The 16,778-nt window shown below is 42.6% G+C and overlaps 2 protein-coding genes across 3 annotated transcripts in view; one reads left to right on the top strand and one right to left on the bottom strand.

The window, feature by feature from the left end:
• LOC139561546 (ladderlectin-like) overlaps positions 1-16,778 on the bottom strand; it is an 85,009-nt gene that overhangs the window by 64,952 nt on the left and 3,279 nt on the right. The window contains exons 4-6 of one of the 2 annotated variants that reach the window (XM_071378754.1): positions 16,131-16,307; positions 15,295-15,403; positions 14,925-15,154 (exon numbers count right to left, since the gene is read on the bottom strand). The exons of the other annotated variant lie outside the window; for it this stretch is intronic. Of the exons in view, the coding sequence (XP_071234855.1) occupies positions 15,063-15,154; positions 15,295-15,403; positions 16,131-16,307 (378 nt within the window). The 3' untranslated portion in view covers positions 14,925-15,062. Of the gene's footprint in view, positions 1-14,924; positions 15,155-15,294; positions 15,404-16,130; positions 16,308-16,778 lie in introns of those variants that run through there. 2 annotated transcript variants of the gene reach the window in all.
• LOC139561536 (equistatin-like) overlaps positions 499-16,778 on the top strand; it is a 143,764-nt gene continuing 127,484 nt past the window's right edge. Inside the window, exons 1-6 of the mRNA XM_071378733.1 lie at positions 499-637; positions 1,754-1,787; positions 3,631-3,762; positions 4,046-4,135; positions 6,406-6,540; positions 6,672-6,761. Coding sequence (XP_071234834.1) covers positions 584-637; positions 1,754-1,787; positions 3,631-3,762; positions 4,046-4,135; positions 6,406-6,540; positions 6,672-6,761 — 535 coding nt within the window. The 5' untranslated portion in view covers positions 499-583. The remainder of the gene's footprint in view (positions 638-1,753; positions 1,788-3,630; positions 3,763-4,045; positions 4,136-6,405; positions 6,541-6,671; positions 6,762-16,778) is intronic.

Raw genomic sequence — 16,778 nt, 5'->3', positions numbered from 1 at the left:
GTTCATCATATATGCACAGTCACTTTAACCATACCTACATGTACATACTACCTCAATAAGCCTGACTAACCGGTGTCTGTATATAGCCTTGCTATTCTCTGTTCGTCATGTATGCATAGTCACTTTAACCATACCTACATGTACATACTACCTCAATAAGCTTGACTAACCGGTGTCTGTATATATCCTTGCTATTCTTATTTTCAAATGTCTTTTTACTGTTGTTTTATTTCTTTACCTACACACACACACACACACACCTTTTCTTTCGCACTTAGAACTTTCGGGAACTGGGAGGGGGGGGGGGGGGGGGGGTCGAAAACACATATGGGAATTTGTCCCTGTTTACTGTCCTGTGTGGGTTTACTGGCACTGTATCAATCAATCAGTCAATCAATCTGTTACGAAACCCCAGGAGGTTTCTCGGAGGGACCGCTCCCTAGACAAACAGTGAAAACGTAGGTGGGAATAGGGTGCCATTTGGACCTAACCAAGGGTTTGTCATCAGGTATTGTCATATATAGGGGCCCTGAGGCCCGGGGGAACAGTATTCTGGACGGACCACCACACAGAGAGGAGAGAGATGAAGCTACTAAATATCCTGTGCTTCTGCCTGGCTGTCCTCGCCTCCACTTGGGTACGATAACATATTTATTCATTATTTATTAAATCATTATTTTCATTGAATAGGTTTAATAATACTTTATTTAATAATAATAATAATAATAGATTGGATTTATATATAATTTTTTCCAGATGACATGCTGTATGTAGTCCTTGTTAATATGTTAGCTGCCAAGTTGTGAACAAGTGTTTTAAAGACTGCTTTATTCTCTAGGATCAAGCGGACATCTTGTTTGATGTGTGGATAATTTTTATACAAAATGAAATGCAATGTGACATTTTGAGCATAAAAGCAGGTTTCTGGGTTATGTAGACAAGGACTAGAAGGATGTTTTCAGTTTTCAGGTTTGAAAAAATTTGAATTCAGTATCATTCTTCTTGTTGATGTAAATTAAATCTCTCTCTCTCTCCCGCTCCACCCTTTTTCTCCCCCCTCTCTCTCTTTCTGTTCCCCTCTCTCTCTCTCTCTCTCTCTCTCTCTCTCTCTCTCTCGCTGTCTCTCACCTCTCTGGCTACCCCCCCTCTCTCTCTCCCACCCCCTCCATCTCTCTCTCCCCCCCTCCCTCTCTCTCTCTCTCTCCCACCCCCCCTCTCTCTCTCTCTCCCTCCAAACCCCCCCCTCTCTCTCCCCCACCCCATCTCTCTCTCTCTTCCTCCCCCCTCTCTCTCTTCCTCCCCCTCTCTCTCTCTCCCTCACCCCCCCTCTCTCCCCCACCCCCTCTCTCTCTCTCCACCCCCCCTCTCTCTCTCCCCCAACCCCCCTCTCTCTCTCCCCCAACCCCCCTCTCTCTCCCCCCACCCCCCCTCTCTCCCCCCCCCAACCCCTCTGTCCCTCCCACCCCCCCTCTCTCTCTCACCCCCTCTTTCTCTCCCCCCCACCTCTCTCTCTCTCCCCCACACCCCCCTCATTCTCTCCCCACACCCCCCTCTCTCTCTCTCTCTCCCACCTTCTCTCTCTCTCCCACCCTCCTCTCTCTCTCCCACCCACCCCCCTCTCTCTCTCTCTCGCTCTCCCCCCCTCTCTCTCTCTCCCCCACACCCCCTCTCTCTCTCTCTCTCCCCACCCCGTCTCTCTTTCTCTCTCCCCCACTTCCTCTCTCTTTTCCTGTTCCACTCTCTCTCTATCTAGGCTGAGACAGGAGGGGTTGGGAGACATAGGGATGGTAAATACATAATTTTTTCTATTTTCAACAAAGATGTTGTTAACTAAAAAGAAAGTTGAAAAACATCTAAGCCATTATTTGGATGTTACCACTTTTCGTTTTTGTAAACCCTGACCTCAATCTTTAGGATTGAGGTCAGGGTTTTGTGATGGCCACTCAAATACCTTGACTTTATTGTCCTTAAGCAATTTTGAAACAACTTTGGAAGTATGCTTGGGGTCGTTGTCCAATTGGAAGACCCATTTGCGACCAAGCTTTAACTTCCTGACTGATATCTTGAGATGTTGCTTAAATATATCCACATAATTTTCTTTCCTCATGATGCCATCTATTTTGTGAAGTGCACCTGTCCCTCCAGCAGCAAAGCACCCCCACAACATGATGCTGCCACCCCCGTGCTTCACAGTTGGGATGGTGTTCTTCGGCTTGCAAGCATCTCACTTTTTCCTCCAAACATAACGATGGTCATTATGGCCAAACAGTTCAATTTTTATTTCATCAGACTAGAGGACATTTCTCCAAAAAGTACGATCTTTGTCCCCATGTGCAGTTACAAATCGTAGTCTGGCATTTTTTTATGGCGGTTTTGGAGCAGTGGCTTCTGCCTTGCTCAGTGGCCTTCCAGGTTAAGTCGATATAGGACTCGTTTTACTGTTGATATAGATACTTTTGCACCTGTTTCCTCCAGCATCTTCACAAGGTCCTTTGCTGTTGTTCTGGGATTGATTTACACTTTTCGCACCAAAGTACGTTCATCTCTAGGAGACAGAACGCGTCTCCTTCCTGAGTGGTATGATGGCTTCGTGGTCTATTGGTGTTTTACTTGCGTACTATTGTTTGCACAGATGAATGTGGTACCTTCAGGGATTTGGAAATTGCTCCCAATGATGAACCAGACTTGTCTTGGCTGATTTCTTTTGATTTTCCCATGATGTCAAGCAGAGAGGGACCGAGTTTGAAGGTAGGCCTTGAAATACATCTACAGGTACACCTCCAACTGACTCAAATGATGTCAATTAGCCTATCATAATCTTCTAAAGCCATGACATCATTCTGGAATTGTCCAAGCTGTTTAAAGGCAAAGTCAACTTCGGACCCACTGGAATTGTGATACATCCGACTTCAACTGAGAGGCATTATCAACTGTGACACTGGAGAAATTAATGTTGTGCCTTGATCAAAGGCACATGGACGGATATATCAACTTGTCAGCTCACTGATTTGAACTACTGGCCCAACTCGCAAACAGCAGGCTACCTCCCACTCTAGTTCCAGAGATGTATATTGGTGTCTAGATGCTGGACTGAGGTATTCTGATATGAATGGTTTGATCATTCAACTGGATGTATGATTGGATTGTCTACCAACTATCAGGAAATAACACTGATAGAATTTCCAGTCAAGTAGCAGGACTTCAATATTCATCCAGGAAGTACCTAGGTCTGAAATGGAACCCTATTCCGTACAAACTACTTCTGACCAGGGCCCATAGGGGACGCAACCAACGATTCCAGATGCAGCCCAGGCAATCTCTTCCAAGGGATTCACTGGGTGTCTCTCTGTTGTCAGTGAGTTATAGTCGACCTCTTCCACCTCTCCTTTTAAAGGACCTGTCACAGGTGTGACTAGTTGCCTCATTAACCCAACGAGAGATCCCAATGTTGGCCTTTATCCAGTGGTGTAAAGTACTAAAGTAAAAATACTTGTGTGTGAGGATCTGCTGTTGCATGTGGGGTGTGTGTAAATATTGTATATGTAACAGGTTTTTAGTTTTTCCAGAATGTATGTCCAGCATTGCTATGTTATGTTATGTCCACATTACAGTGTATGTTACCTGTACCAGGTGGTATTAAACGACCCAAGACCCCCTGTGAGCGTGCAAGAGATGCTGTGAAAAATGGACTAATTGGAGCTGACATCCCCACTTGTGATGACGATGTAGAATACACCCATGAGCAATGTTCAGGCTCTACAGGTTACCACTCACACACACACACACACACACACACACACACACACACACACACACACACACACACACACACACACACACACACACACACACACACACACACACACACACACACACACACACACACACACACACACACACACACACACACACACACACACACACACACACACACACACACACCATAAATGCTCCAATTGAGTTGAACGTGACAATTCAATATGTTACAGTAAAATGTGTAAATATTATATATTTAACAGGTTATTAACATGTCCAATTCTGGTAGGTTACTGTTGGTGTGTGAACAGTTCTGGACAGAAGATCCCAGGTACTGAAACTCGACCAGGCACTGCTAGAATCAACTGTGCCACCTGGTGTAAGTGAGGCCCTGTGGTCTCATCAACACCATCACCACTTTAAACTCCAACACATCACTACACTTGCTTCCTACCTTGGATCTCTTTATGCTTTCTTTACAAGATGCTCCACTGATTTCAGTATCATGATCTCTCTTCTTCCTGTCTTTCAGTATCATGATCTCTCTTCTTCCTGTCTTTCTACGTCACGATCTCTCTTCTTCCTGTCTTTCTGTATCATGATGTCTCTTCTTCCTGTCTTTCTGTATCACGATCTCTCTTCTTCCTGTGTTTTTCCACTTCTGACCATTCAGGTCATTAACCCTCATCCTCCCTTTACATAACATCAGATCTGACAGCCATATTGTTCTCATTCCAGCACAGCTGTAGGTTCACCAACTCTTTCTTGTTTTCCTGCATTTCGTCCTACTTCTGGACAGGGCCCATTGGGGAACAGGGTCCCATATAGGATGCAGTCTCGTGACCAGGGCCAATAGGGGAACAGGGTCCCATATAGGATGCAGTCTCCTGACCAGGGCCAATAGGGGAACAGGGTCCCATATAGGATGCAGTCTCCTGACCAGGGCCAATAGGGGAACAGGTTCCCATATAGGATGCAGTCTCCTGACCAGGGCCCAAAGGGGAACAGGGTCCCATATAGGATGCAGTCTCCTGACCAGGCCCCAAAGGGGAACAGGGTCCCATATAGGATGCAGTCTCCTGACCAGGGCCCCATATAGGATGCAGTCTCCTGACCAGGGCCCAAAGGGGAACAGGGTCCCATATAGGATGCAGTCTCCTGACCAGGGCCCAAAGGGGAACAGGGTCCCATATAGGATGCAGTCTCCTGACCAGGGCCCAAAGGGGAACAGGGTCCCATATAGGATGCAGTCTCCTGACCAGGGCACAAAGGGGAACAGGGTCCCATATAGGATACAGTCTCCTGACCAGGGCACAAAGGGGAACAGGGTCCCATATAGGATGCAGTCTCCTGACCAGGGCACAAAGGGGAACAGGGTCCCATATAGGATGCAGTCTCCTGACCAGGGCACAAAGGGGAACAGGGGCCCATATAGGATGCAGTCTCCTGACCAGGGCACAAAGGTGAACAGGGTCCCATATAGGATGCAGTCTCCTGACCAGGGCACAAAGGGGAACAGGGTCCCATATAGGATGCAGTCTCCTGACCAGGGCACAAAGGGGAACAGGGGCCCATATAGGATGCAGTCTCCTGACCAGGGCCCAAAGGGGAACAGGGTCCCATATAGGATGCAGTCTCCTGACCAGGGCCCAAAGGGGAACAGGGGCCCATAGGGGACGCAGTCTCCTGACCAGGGCCCAAAGGGGAACAGGGTCCCATATAGGATGCAGTCTCCTGACCAGGGCCCAAAGGGGAACAGGGTCCCATATAGGATGCAGTCTCCTGACCAGGGCACAAAGGGGAACAGGGTCCCATATAGGATACAGTCTCCTGACCAGGGCACAAAGGGGAACAGGGTCCCATATAGGATGCAGTCTCCTGACCAGGGCACAAAGGGGAACAGGGTCCCATATAGGATGCAGTCTCCTGACCAGGGCACAAAGGGGAACAGGGGCCCATATAGGATGCAGTCTCCTGACCAGGGCACAAAGGTGAACAGGGTCCCATATAGGATGCAGTCTCCTGACCAGGGCACAAAGGGGAACAGGGTCCCATATAGGATGCAGTCTCCTGACCAGGGCACAAAGGGGAACAGGGGCCCATATAGGATGCAGTCTCCTGACCAGGGCCCAAAGGAGAACAGGGTCCCATATAGGATGCAGTCTCCTGACCAGGGCCCAAAGGGGAACAGGGGCCCATAGGGGACGCAGTCTCCTGACCAGGGCCCAAAGGGGAACAGGGTCCCATATAGGATGCAGTCTCCTGACCAGGGCCCAAAGGGGAACAGGGTCCCATATAGGATGCAGTCTCCTGACCAGGGCACAAAGGGGAACAGGGTCCCATATAGGATACAGTCTCCTGACCAGGGCACAAAGGGGAACAGGGTCCCATATAGGATGCAGTCTCCTGACCAGGGCCCAAAGGGGAACAGGGTCCCATATAGGATGCAGTCTCCTGACCAGGGCCCATTGGGGAACAGGGGCCCATATAGGATGCAGTCTCCTGACCAGGGCACAAAGGGGAACAGGGGCCCATAGGGGACGCAACCCAAGATTCCAGATGCAGCCAGAGCTTCCAGGATGTTTGTCCAGCAATGTATGTTATACTATGTAATGTCATTGTTACAAAGACTCTTATCTGTGTGTTTAGATGGTATGATACGAACCAAGACCCCCTGTGAGATTGCTAGAGATACTGCGATGAAAATAGTCAGGCTTGGAGTCTACGTCCCCACATGTGACAACGATGGACAATACAAACCTGAGCAATGCAGGGCCTCTACAGGTTACCACTCACACACACACACTATAATGGCTCCAATTCAGTTGAACATGACAATTCAATGTGTTACGGTAAAATGTATAATTGTGTAAATATTGTCTATGTAACAGGTTATTAACATGTCTTTCTGGTAGGTTACTGTTGGTGTGTGAACAGTACTGGACAGAAGATCCAGGGTACTGAGACTCCACCAGGCACTGCTAGAATCAACTGTGCCACACAGAGTAAGTTTACAAGATGCTCCACTGATTTCAATTTCATCATCTCTCTTCTTCCTGTTTCTTTCTGTATCACGATCTCTCTTCTTCCTGTATCACGATCTCTCTTCTTCCTGTATCACGATCTCTCTTCTTCCTGTATCACGATCTCTCTTTTTCAGGAACAGACTCTCATTCACTAAAGTCTTTGCAGCTTGTTCTGCATGTTGTTAATGTTTTTCTGTAACTCTAAAGGTGCTACTGTGACTAACTACAACTACTAATCCTAATGCTACTAATGACTAACTACAACTACTAATCCTAATGCTACTAATGACTAACTACAACTACTAATCCTAATGCTACTAATGACTAACTACAACTACTAATCCTAATGCTACTAATGACTAACTACAACTACTAATCCTAATGCTACTGTGACTAACTACAACTACTAATCCTAATGCTACTAATGACTAACTACAACTACTAATCCTAATGCTACTAATGACTAACTACAACTACTAATCCTAATGCTACTAATGACTAACTACAACTACTAATCCTAATGCTACTAATGACTAACTACAACTACTAATCCTAATGCTACTAATGACTAACTACAACTACTAATCCTAATGCTACTAATGACTAACTACAACTACTAATCCTAATGCTACTAATGACTAACATGAACTACTACAAGCGCTGAATACAACCTTAACAAACTACTAATCCTAATGCTACTAATATGAACTACTACTACAACTACAAGCGCTGAATACAACCTTAACAAACTACTAATCCTAATGCTACTAATATGAACTACTACTACAACTACAAGCGCTGAATACAACCTTAACAAACTACTAATACCAATACTACTAACTACTACTACTAATAACTACTAATATGAACTACTACTACCAATATGAACTACTACTACTAATATGAACTACTACTACTAATATGAACTACTACTACAACTACTAATATGAACTACTACTACAAGCGCTGAATACAACCTTAACAAACTACTAATACCAATACTACTAACTACTACTACTAATAACTACCAATATGAACTACTACTAATACTAATATGAACTACTACAAGCGCTGAATTCAACTTTACAGTGAAATACTTGCCAACAAAGCAGTTAAGAAAAAAGGTGTTAAAGTATTTACTCAAATAAACTGAATTAAACATTTTATACAAAAAAAGTGTAATAAGAAAAGTAGAAAATAACAAATAATAAAGGAGCAACAATAAAACATCAGTAGCGATGCTATATACAGGGTGTTACGGTAAAGAGTCAATGTGGAGGCTATATACAGGGTGTTACGGTACAGAGTCAATGTGGAGGCTATATACAGGGATTTACGGTTAAGAGTCAATGTGGAGGCTATATACAGGGTGTTACGGTACAGAGTCAATGTGGAGGCTATATACAGGGTGTTACGGTACAGAGTCAATGTGGAGGCTATATACAGGGTGTTACGGTACAGAGTCAATGTGGAGGCTATATACAGGGGGTACCGGTACAGAGTCAATGTGGAGGCTATATACAGGGGGTACCGGTACAGAGTCAATGTGGAGGCTATATACAGGGTGTTACGGTACAGAGTCAATGTGGAGGCAATATACAGGGGGTACCGGTACAGAGTCAATGTGGAGGCTATATACAGGGGGTACCGGTACAGAGTCAATGTGGAGGCTATATACAGTGGGTACCGGTACAGAGTCAATGTGGAGGCTATATACAGGGTGTTACGGTACAGAGTCAATGTGGAGGCTATATACAGGGTGTTACGGTAAAGAGTCAATGTGGAGACTATATACAGGGTGTTACGGTACAGAGTCAATGTGCGGGGGCACCAGTTAGTCCAGGTAATTGAGGTAATATGAACATGTAGGTAGAGTTATTAAAGTGACTATACATAGATAATAAACAGAGAGTAGCAGCAGCATAGAATGGGTGGGGGGACAATGCAAATAGTCTGGGTAGCCATTTGATTAGCTGTTCAGGATTCTAATGGCTTGGGGGTAGAAGCTGTTAAGAAGCCATTTGGATCTAGACTTGGCGCTCCGGTACTGCTTGCCGTGTGGTAGCAGAGAGAACAGTGTGACTAGCGTGGCTGGAGTCTTTGGCAATTTTTTGGGCCTTCCTCTGACACCGCCTGGTATAGAGGTCCTCGATGGCAGGAAGCTTGGCCCAGGTGATGTACTGGGCGTTAGCACTACCCTCTGTAGTGCCTTGCGTTTGGAGGCCGAGCAGTTGCAGTACCAGGCGGTGATGCAACCGTTCAGGATGCTCTCGATGGTGCAGCTGTAGAACTTTTTGAGGATCTGAGGACCCATGCCAAGTCTTTTCAGTCTCCTGAGGGGGAATAGGTTTTTGTCGTGCCTTCTTCAAGACTGTCTTGTGCTTGGACCATGATAGTTTGTTGATGATGTGGACACCAAGGAACTGGAAGCTCTCAACCTGCTCAACTACAGCCCTGTCGATGAGAATAGGGGCGTCATGTCCTTTGTCTTGATCATGTTGAGGGAGAAGTTGTTAAACTAACTACTACTACTACTACTACTAACTAATTCTGCTAACTGCTAATACTTAATACTGCTACTACAAACTAATACCACTAGCTACTAATACTAACTACTACTACTACTAACTAATACTGCAAACTACTAGTGCTAACTACTAACACTAACTACTACTAATTACTAATACTAACTACCACTACTAGTACTTCTACCACTACTTCTAGTAGTATCTATACCACTACAACAACACACACTCTTATTCATTCACTAAATGTTATTTCTTTGCAGCTGGTTCTGGATGTTGTTAATGTTTATGTTGTTGTGTCTGTAATTGTAGATGTGGACAGAGATGAAAGGAGTTGGAGCAAAGACATTGGAATGACTTTGACAGTTGTCTTTACTGTACTACAGGACCTGATTCACATTCTATACAAATAAATGAAGAAATCCAGAGATTAAACTGTTGATTTACCTACTTTTTTATTTATTTTTTTATTTTACTGTTATTTTACCAGGTAAGTTGACTGAGAACACGTTCTCATTTGCAGCAACGACCTGGGGAATAGTTACAGGGGAGAGGAGGGGGATGAATGAGCCAATTGTAAACTGGGGATTATTAGGTGACCATGATGGTTTGAGGGCCAGATTGGGAATTTAGCCAGGACACCGGGGTTAACACCCCTACTCTTACGATAAGTGCCATGGGATCTTTAATGACCTCAGAGAGTCAGGACACCCGTCCCATCCGAAAGACGGCACCCTACACAGGGCAGTGTCCCCAATCACTGCCCTGGGGCATTGGGATATTTTTTAGATCAGAGGAAAGAGTGCCTCCTACTGGCCCTCCAACACCACTTCCAGCAGCATCTGGTCTCCCATCCAGGACTGACCAGGACCATACTTCATTGTTGGTGTGATATGTTGAACAATGTATCTGAACCAGTTCATTTCTGGGAAGTGGAGGAAGGAGTAGGACTGTTATGGTGACTGTATTACCACCACACCGGCAGTTACAGGACATGAAGGCAGTCAAATTCCACGTGACCATGTAGTAGTTAGGCTTCTCCAAGCTCTGATGCTGCTGATGGTCATTAGTAGTCTTCTACCACACTTGCTAACTGCCTGGTACTCAGCACTCTATTGTCCCTCTAATCACTCTGACATCAAAGCAAATCTAAATCACTTCATGAGCTCATGTTGCACAACATTTCTAAAACCTACGCAATTGCTTGAGAACAGCCTGAAGGCTTCTTTAAAAAAGAGGAGGCTCGCATTGGCTTTCTATAGACTAGATCTACTATATTTACAGTACCAGTCAAAAGTTAGAACACACCTATTCATTCCAGTGTTTTCAGTTAGTATATTTTCTCGATTGTAGAATAGTGAAGACATCAAAACTATGAAATCATGTATTAAACAAATCAAAATATATTGAGATTCTTCAAAGTTGCCACCCTTTGACTTGACTGCTTTGTACACTCTTGGCATTCTCTCAACCAGATTCATGAATTAGTCACCTGGAATGCATTTCAAGTAACAGGTGTGTATTGTTAATATATGGAATTTCTTTCCTCCATGTGTTTGAACCAATCCGTTGTGTTGTGACACGGTAGTGGTGGTATACAGAAGATAGCCCTATTTGTTAAAAGCCAAGTCCATATTATGGCAAGAACAGCTCAAATAAGCAAAGAGAAGCAACACTAAGACATGAAAACGTAACAGTCAGATTTTAGCAGACAAACATCGGGCAACAGCACACTTGATAACCTGGATGAGGTTAGAGAGAAATATCCACAACTCCCACTATTGGAAGTGTTATGCTCACCAAAAAACTTACCGACTAAGCCTAAATCATATGGATTGTAATCATGATATTTACCACCCTCAGTCCTGATCTGCATTTCCTCAGAATTATCAGGAATATAAGTACAGCACATGTACCCCCCAGCACCAGTACCCCCTTGTGCGGACAGAAGACAATCAAGGGCCAAACAATTTTGCATCTCCCCAGTCCGAATGGCAACCATCTCAGCAGTTATTCACTCAACACTATCAACTGTACTATTAGCTAGGACTTTTCAAAGAGTTAGCCATATTAATAACTTCCTGTGCTATTTTAGAAATATAAGAGGGAAAAGCAATCGCAAAGGATCTCAGTTTCTGTAATCACGTTATGGTGTGATGAAGGAGAATTCACAGAATGTTTGACATATCCCTAGTAACACGATCCACATCTCGTGGATGCTTAAGTTTTTTGACCATTCATCCAAGAACGGGACCTGCTTTTTAAATTATATGAACAAAAAATATTATATTTTATTTGGAACGGCAAGCCAGATAAAATTATAAGGGCCTATTATATAATGAATATGAATTCGGAGGGCAGAAATGATTAAATATTAAAGTATTAGACCTCTCACTAAAGGCATCAGTCATACAAAAGTTATTTTAATCCAAACTGGTTCTCTAGTAAATTGGTACAAATGTCTCATCCTGTGTTCAAGAAGGGCCTTTATTCAGATTACACCTGCTCACTTTCGGTTGTTTGAAAAGGAAATCTCCAAAATGTCTTTATTTTTTAAACAAGCCTTAGAAAGTTGGTTGCAATTTCAGTTTAATCCACCTGAAATGACGGAACAAATATTGTGGTAAAAATCAAATATACTAATTGATGAAAAAAAAATGTATTTTTCGAAGAAATGTAAAAAAATTTTTTTTTATAATTTTAGTGAATGATATCATAAATAGAACTGGTGGAGTTGTCACACATGCAGCTAACAGACATATGGAAATGTCTGCTCTACCCAAAATTAATTGCAGCATTACCACGAAAATGGAAGAGGCAAGTAGAAGGGGAAAAAGTAAGGAACTTGTATGTCGGCCCTGTATTAAAGAACATAAATGGTTCAAGAAGTGTGATAAATAAAAACATACAAATTTAATTTAAGGACCAAAAAACTGACAGCTGTGCCATATAAATTGCAAAATAGTTGGGAAAAGATTTGCGATGTACCCATTCCATGGCACATGGTTTATGAATTGATACGCAAAACGACACCAGGTTCAAAACGTCAAATTTTTCTATTTAAATTACTATACAAGATTCTTGCAACTAATAGAATGTTATATACACTGCTCAAAAAAATAAAGGGAACACTTAACCTGTTCGGGCTGCAGGGGCAGTATTGAGTAGCCGGATTCTTGCTTGTACAATATGCATATTATTATTACTATTGGATAGAAAACACTCTCTAATTTCTAAAACTGTTTGAATTATATCTGTGAGTCAAACAGAACTCATTTTGCAGCGAACTTCCTGACAGGAAGTGGAAAATCTGAAATCGATGCTCTGTTCTAGGGCCTGCCTATAAAGGTCCTTGACATTTATTAGAATACATGCACCTCATACGTCTTCCACTAGATGTCGACAGGCAGTGAGAGAAGAAATTGAGTGTATAACTTGATCTGGAGTCGAATAAATGCTCTTTGTGTGACGTGTCACCAGTTTCCTGTTTTCTGGAGAGCGCATGAAGGGACCTGGTATTGCCTTCTGTAAAGCTGTCGTTATGGACGACTAATATCTCCGGCATTGATTTTATTTGATACATGTGACAATATCGTAAAGAATGTTTTTTCAATATAGTTTTATTCGATTATTGAAATTTTTTCGGGACGTTAGGCATGTTGCGTTGTGTGCCTTTGTTCAGGAAGGAGAGCTTCGAGCCACTTTGCTAGCTTTCCGTGCTAATTGACTGGAGAAGAGGACATTCTAAATCCAAACAACGATTGTTCCCGACAAAGGACCCCTTGTACAACATTCTGATGAAAGATCGTCAAAAGTAGGAAACATTTTATGATGCTATTTCATATATCTGTCGAACATGTGAAATAGTCGTTTGCGCCCAGATTTTGGGTACTCTCTTGCTATACCTAAGCTGGATGTCGTAATTAAGTTATTTTTAGAATTCTAACACGGCGATTGCATTAAGAACTAGTGTATCTATCATTTCCTATACATGTATTTTTTAGTAACGTTTATGTATAGTTATTTGGTCAGAATAGTTGAGTGCCATAAAAATATCCACACATTCTGGGAAAAAGATGCTACGTTATCACAATGTATAACCACTGACTTCAGCTCTAAATATGCACATTTTCGAACAAAACATAAGTGTATGTATAACCTGATGTTATAGGACTGTCATCTGATGAAGCTTATCAAGGTTAATCAAAAATTATATATCTTTTGCTGGTTTGTTACGATCGCTAACTTTTACTGCTGGGGAATGGCTTGTGTTTCTGGCTATTGTGGTAAGCTAATATAACGCTATATTGTGTTTTCGCTGTAAAACACTTAAATTGTAAATATTGGCTGGAATCACAAGATGCCTGTCTTTCATTTGCTGTACACTATGTATTTTTCAGAAATGTTTTATGATGAGTATTTAGGTATTTGGCATTGGTGTCTAAATATTCTGTCTGCTTTCAGTGCAATTTGATTGTAGCTGGAATGTAAACTATGATTTATACCTGAAATATGCAAATTTTTCAAACAAAACAGATTTATTGAATAACATGTTATAAGACTGTCATCTGATGAAGTTGTTTCTTGGTTAGTTAGGTTGGCTTTGTGCATGCTACCTGTGCTGTGAAAAATGTCTGTCCTTTTTTGTATTTGGTGGGGAGCTAACAAATATACGTAGTGTTTGCTGTAAAACATTTTAAAAATCGGACATGTTGGCTGGATTCACAAGATGTTTATCTTTCATTTGCTGTATTGGACTTGTGTGAAAGTTACATTTCTAAAAAATATATTTTGAATTTCACGCCCTGCACTTGAAGTGGCTGTTGTCATATTGATCCCGACTTAGGGCTTGCAGCCAGAAGTTAATCTGTATAATTAAAATGTTCAGGGTTGACATATTTCAACCTCCCTACACCACTGATGATTATAACTGGAATCCTGTTTGATGTTGCAGTGCATGGTGAGCATTCTGGCTACGGATAGAGAACATCAACACCCCAGATATAAAACATTGGACTTCAAGCTACGCTGGCATTTCACCTCATGATTTAATTTTTTCTTCAAGGATCACTTACAAGGGGTTCCGCCTACCTACAATTTTAAGAAACCCTGAAGGATACTCCAGGAACCTGCACCTTAGTGGCACAGCAGTTAAAGGCAATTCATCTAGGTGCAAGAGTTGCCACAGTACCTGGTTCAAATCCAGGCTGTAGCACATTCAGCCGTGATCGAGTCCCATTAGGCAGCGCACAATTGGCCCAGCACCGTCCAGAGTAGGTTGTCATTGTAAGCTAGAAAGGTGATTTGCCTAGGTGAATATAAACCATGTATTTTAGAGTGTTGACAGACATAATGCTTAATGACCTTCTCAGTTCTATAACACAATTTATGAAACAAATATTCATTAACAAATCAACCTTCCGTATCCGAAACATATTGCGTCATTTCACAGGTAAACATTTACAAAAATTATGCACAATGACAGTTATGTCCTGGTGGCACAGTCGAGCATGGCACTTCCAACATCAGGGTTGTGGGTTTGAGTCCCACAGGGGACCAGTAAGAAAAAGTAGTAACTAAAACGTATCATTCATGTTCAATAACTCATGAGACAAAATAGTGTCCACATTTTATTGGCTATAAACAATTCCTCAACATTTGTGTAGTAACTGAGACTTCATTTAACAGCAACAAAGTATTTGACGTTACCATGAAGTATTAAGGATGCAGACACTACAGTATAGCATTGCTGCTTTTAATGTATAGTCTGGCGAAGAGGCAGGAGTCTCAGGGAGCACACCGAGGGCAAGCTCCTTCCACATATTTCATTGTTCCAGCGCTTTTCACCTGAAGACGAAACACAACCGAAATATTCAGCTGTACACCGACAACAGTAGGAAAGTCTACATGAGAATAAATAGTTAAATGAACTAAGAATAAGTTTAATTTGATGACTGGATTAGTGAATGATACTGGGCTTACTGTACCTCCAAAGTTGATATGAATACAAGTCTCTCTGGCACCAGCAGCGGGCCTTCCTTTAGCCCAGTTCTGGTGATCAAAGTTGGAGCCATCGCTCCAGAACCACCGCCTGTCCTGAGGGGGGAAAGTGGGGTTTCAGAATACAAACTAAATGTAGTCCTTTCTATTCCACCTGAAACAACAAAACAGTTGAAGCTACCACTACTTAAAACCATCCGACTGGGACTGTTGCTTGTGTAAAGAACATGGAGCCTAATCCTCACATTTGCAATCATCCCAATGCATTTCAAAGACCATAACTGGTCTACAACTGTTGAAGCTAGAAACCAATACACACGTTTACAAGAAGACTGTCTGAAATATATTACTTAACTAGAACCGTTTACAATGTATAAAAGCCTCCTACTGAAGTTGACAGTTAAATACATTGAAGTAATATAGCAGATTCTTCTATAATGACTTACAGGATCAATTAGGCTCAGGGTGTTACTCAAGGGCACGTCAGATTTCATGTAGTGAGTGCTGGGATTCAAACTAGCAGCCTTGCCTTTATTGGCCCCATGGTCTCAACGGCGAGGCTACCTGTCGCCTGGGTACACTTTATATGGAACCCATTAGAGTATCTGTTTAAAAGCAGCAGCTACTCTCCCTGGGGTCCACACAAAATGACATTAGGCACAGCTCAGACAGAACTACATAAACAAATTACAGGTAGCCTACATGCCACACCTAACGTTTTAATATTTTTAAACCAGGTTTGCTGTTCACTTGAGCAATTTGAGATGGAACGGCATTTACTTGCAATAATGGCTCTATATAATACTGTGCTTAATGGTCCCACCTTAACAGAATAAAATCCGCCAATCCAGGTAGCAGGGAAACCAACAGTCATCACCAAGACCAACGCCTGTAGAAACTGATCCTCCTCGGAGCTGTGCACAGATGCCAGGTTTGCGCCAAGGTACTTCACAACTTTGGGTACAGACACCAGTTGATCACCAAGGGACACACAGTGCCTCTAGAGAAGAAAGTATTTATTTAACTAGGTAAGTCACTTAAGAAAATTATTATCTACAATAACAGCCAAGCAGTAGATGAGAACAAAGACATTTCATGTATTAGTCAGTCGGCCAGCCTAGCTGAGAATCTGTCTTCTGGACTCTCAACCAAATATTGACCATCACAACTAATTCCCTTTTAAAACATTCTCTTAAATATACTAGTTTATCTCCGTCTATAGCCATGTCCTGTGGGTTCCAGTATACAGGAGGCACAACACTAAATAATCAATTTATAGAAAATTCCCATCTTAACTTTAGGGATTGGGGGCAGCATTTTCACTTTGGATGAATCGCGTGCCCATAGTGAACTGCCTCCTACTCTGTCCCAGATGCTAATATATGCATATTATTATTACTATTGGATAGAAAACTCTGAAGTTTCTTAAACGGTTTGAATTATGTCTGAGTAACAGAACTCATATGGCAGG

The sequence above is a fragment of the Salvelinus alpinus genome, chromosome 31, assembly GCF_045679555.1.
Source record: "Salvelinus alpinus chromosome 31, SLU_Salpinus.1, whole genome shotgun sequence".
In the NCBI taxonomy this organism is placed as follows: Eukaryota; Metazoa; Chordata; class Actinopteri; order Salmoniformes; family Salmonidae; genus Salvelinus; species Salvelinus alpinus.
This window is presented reverse-complemented; position numbering and strand designations above follow the sequence as displayed.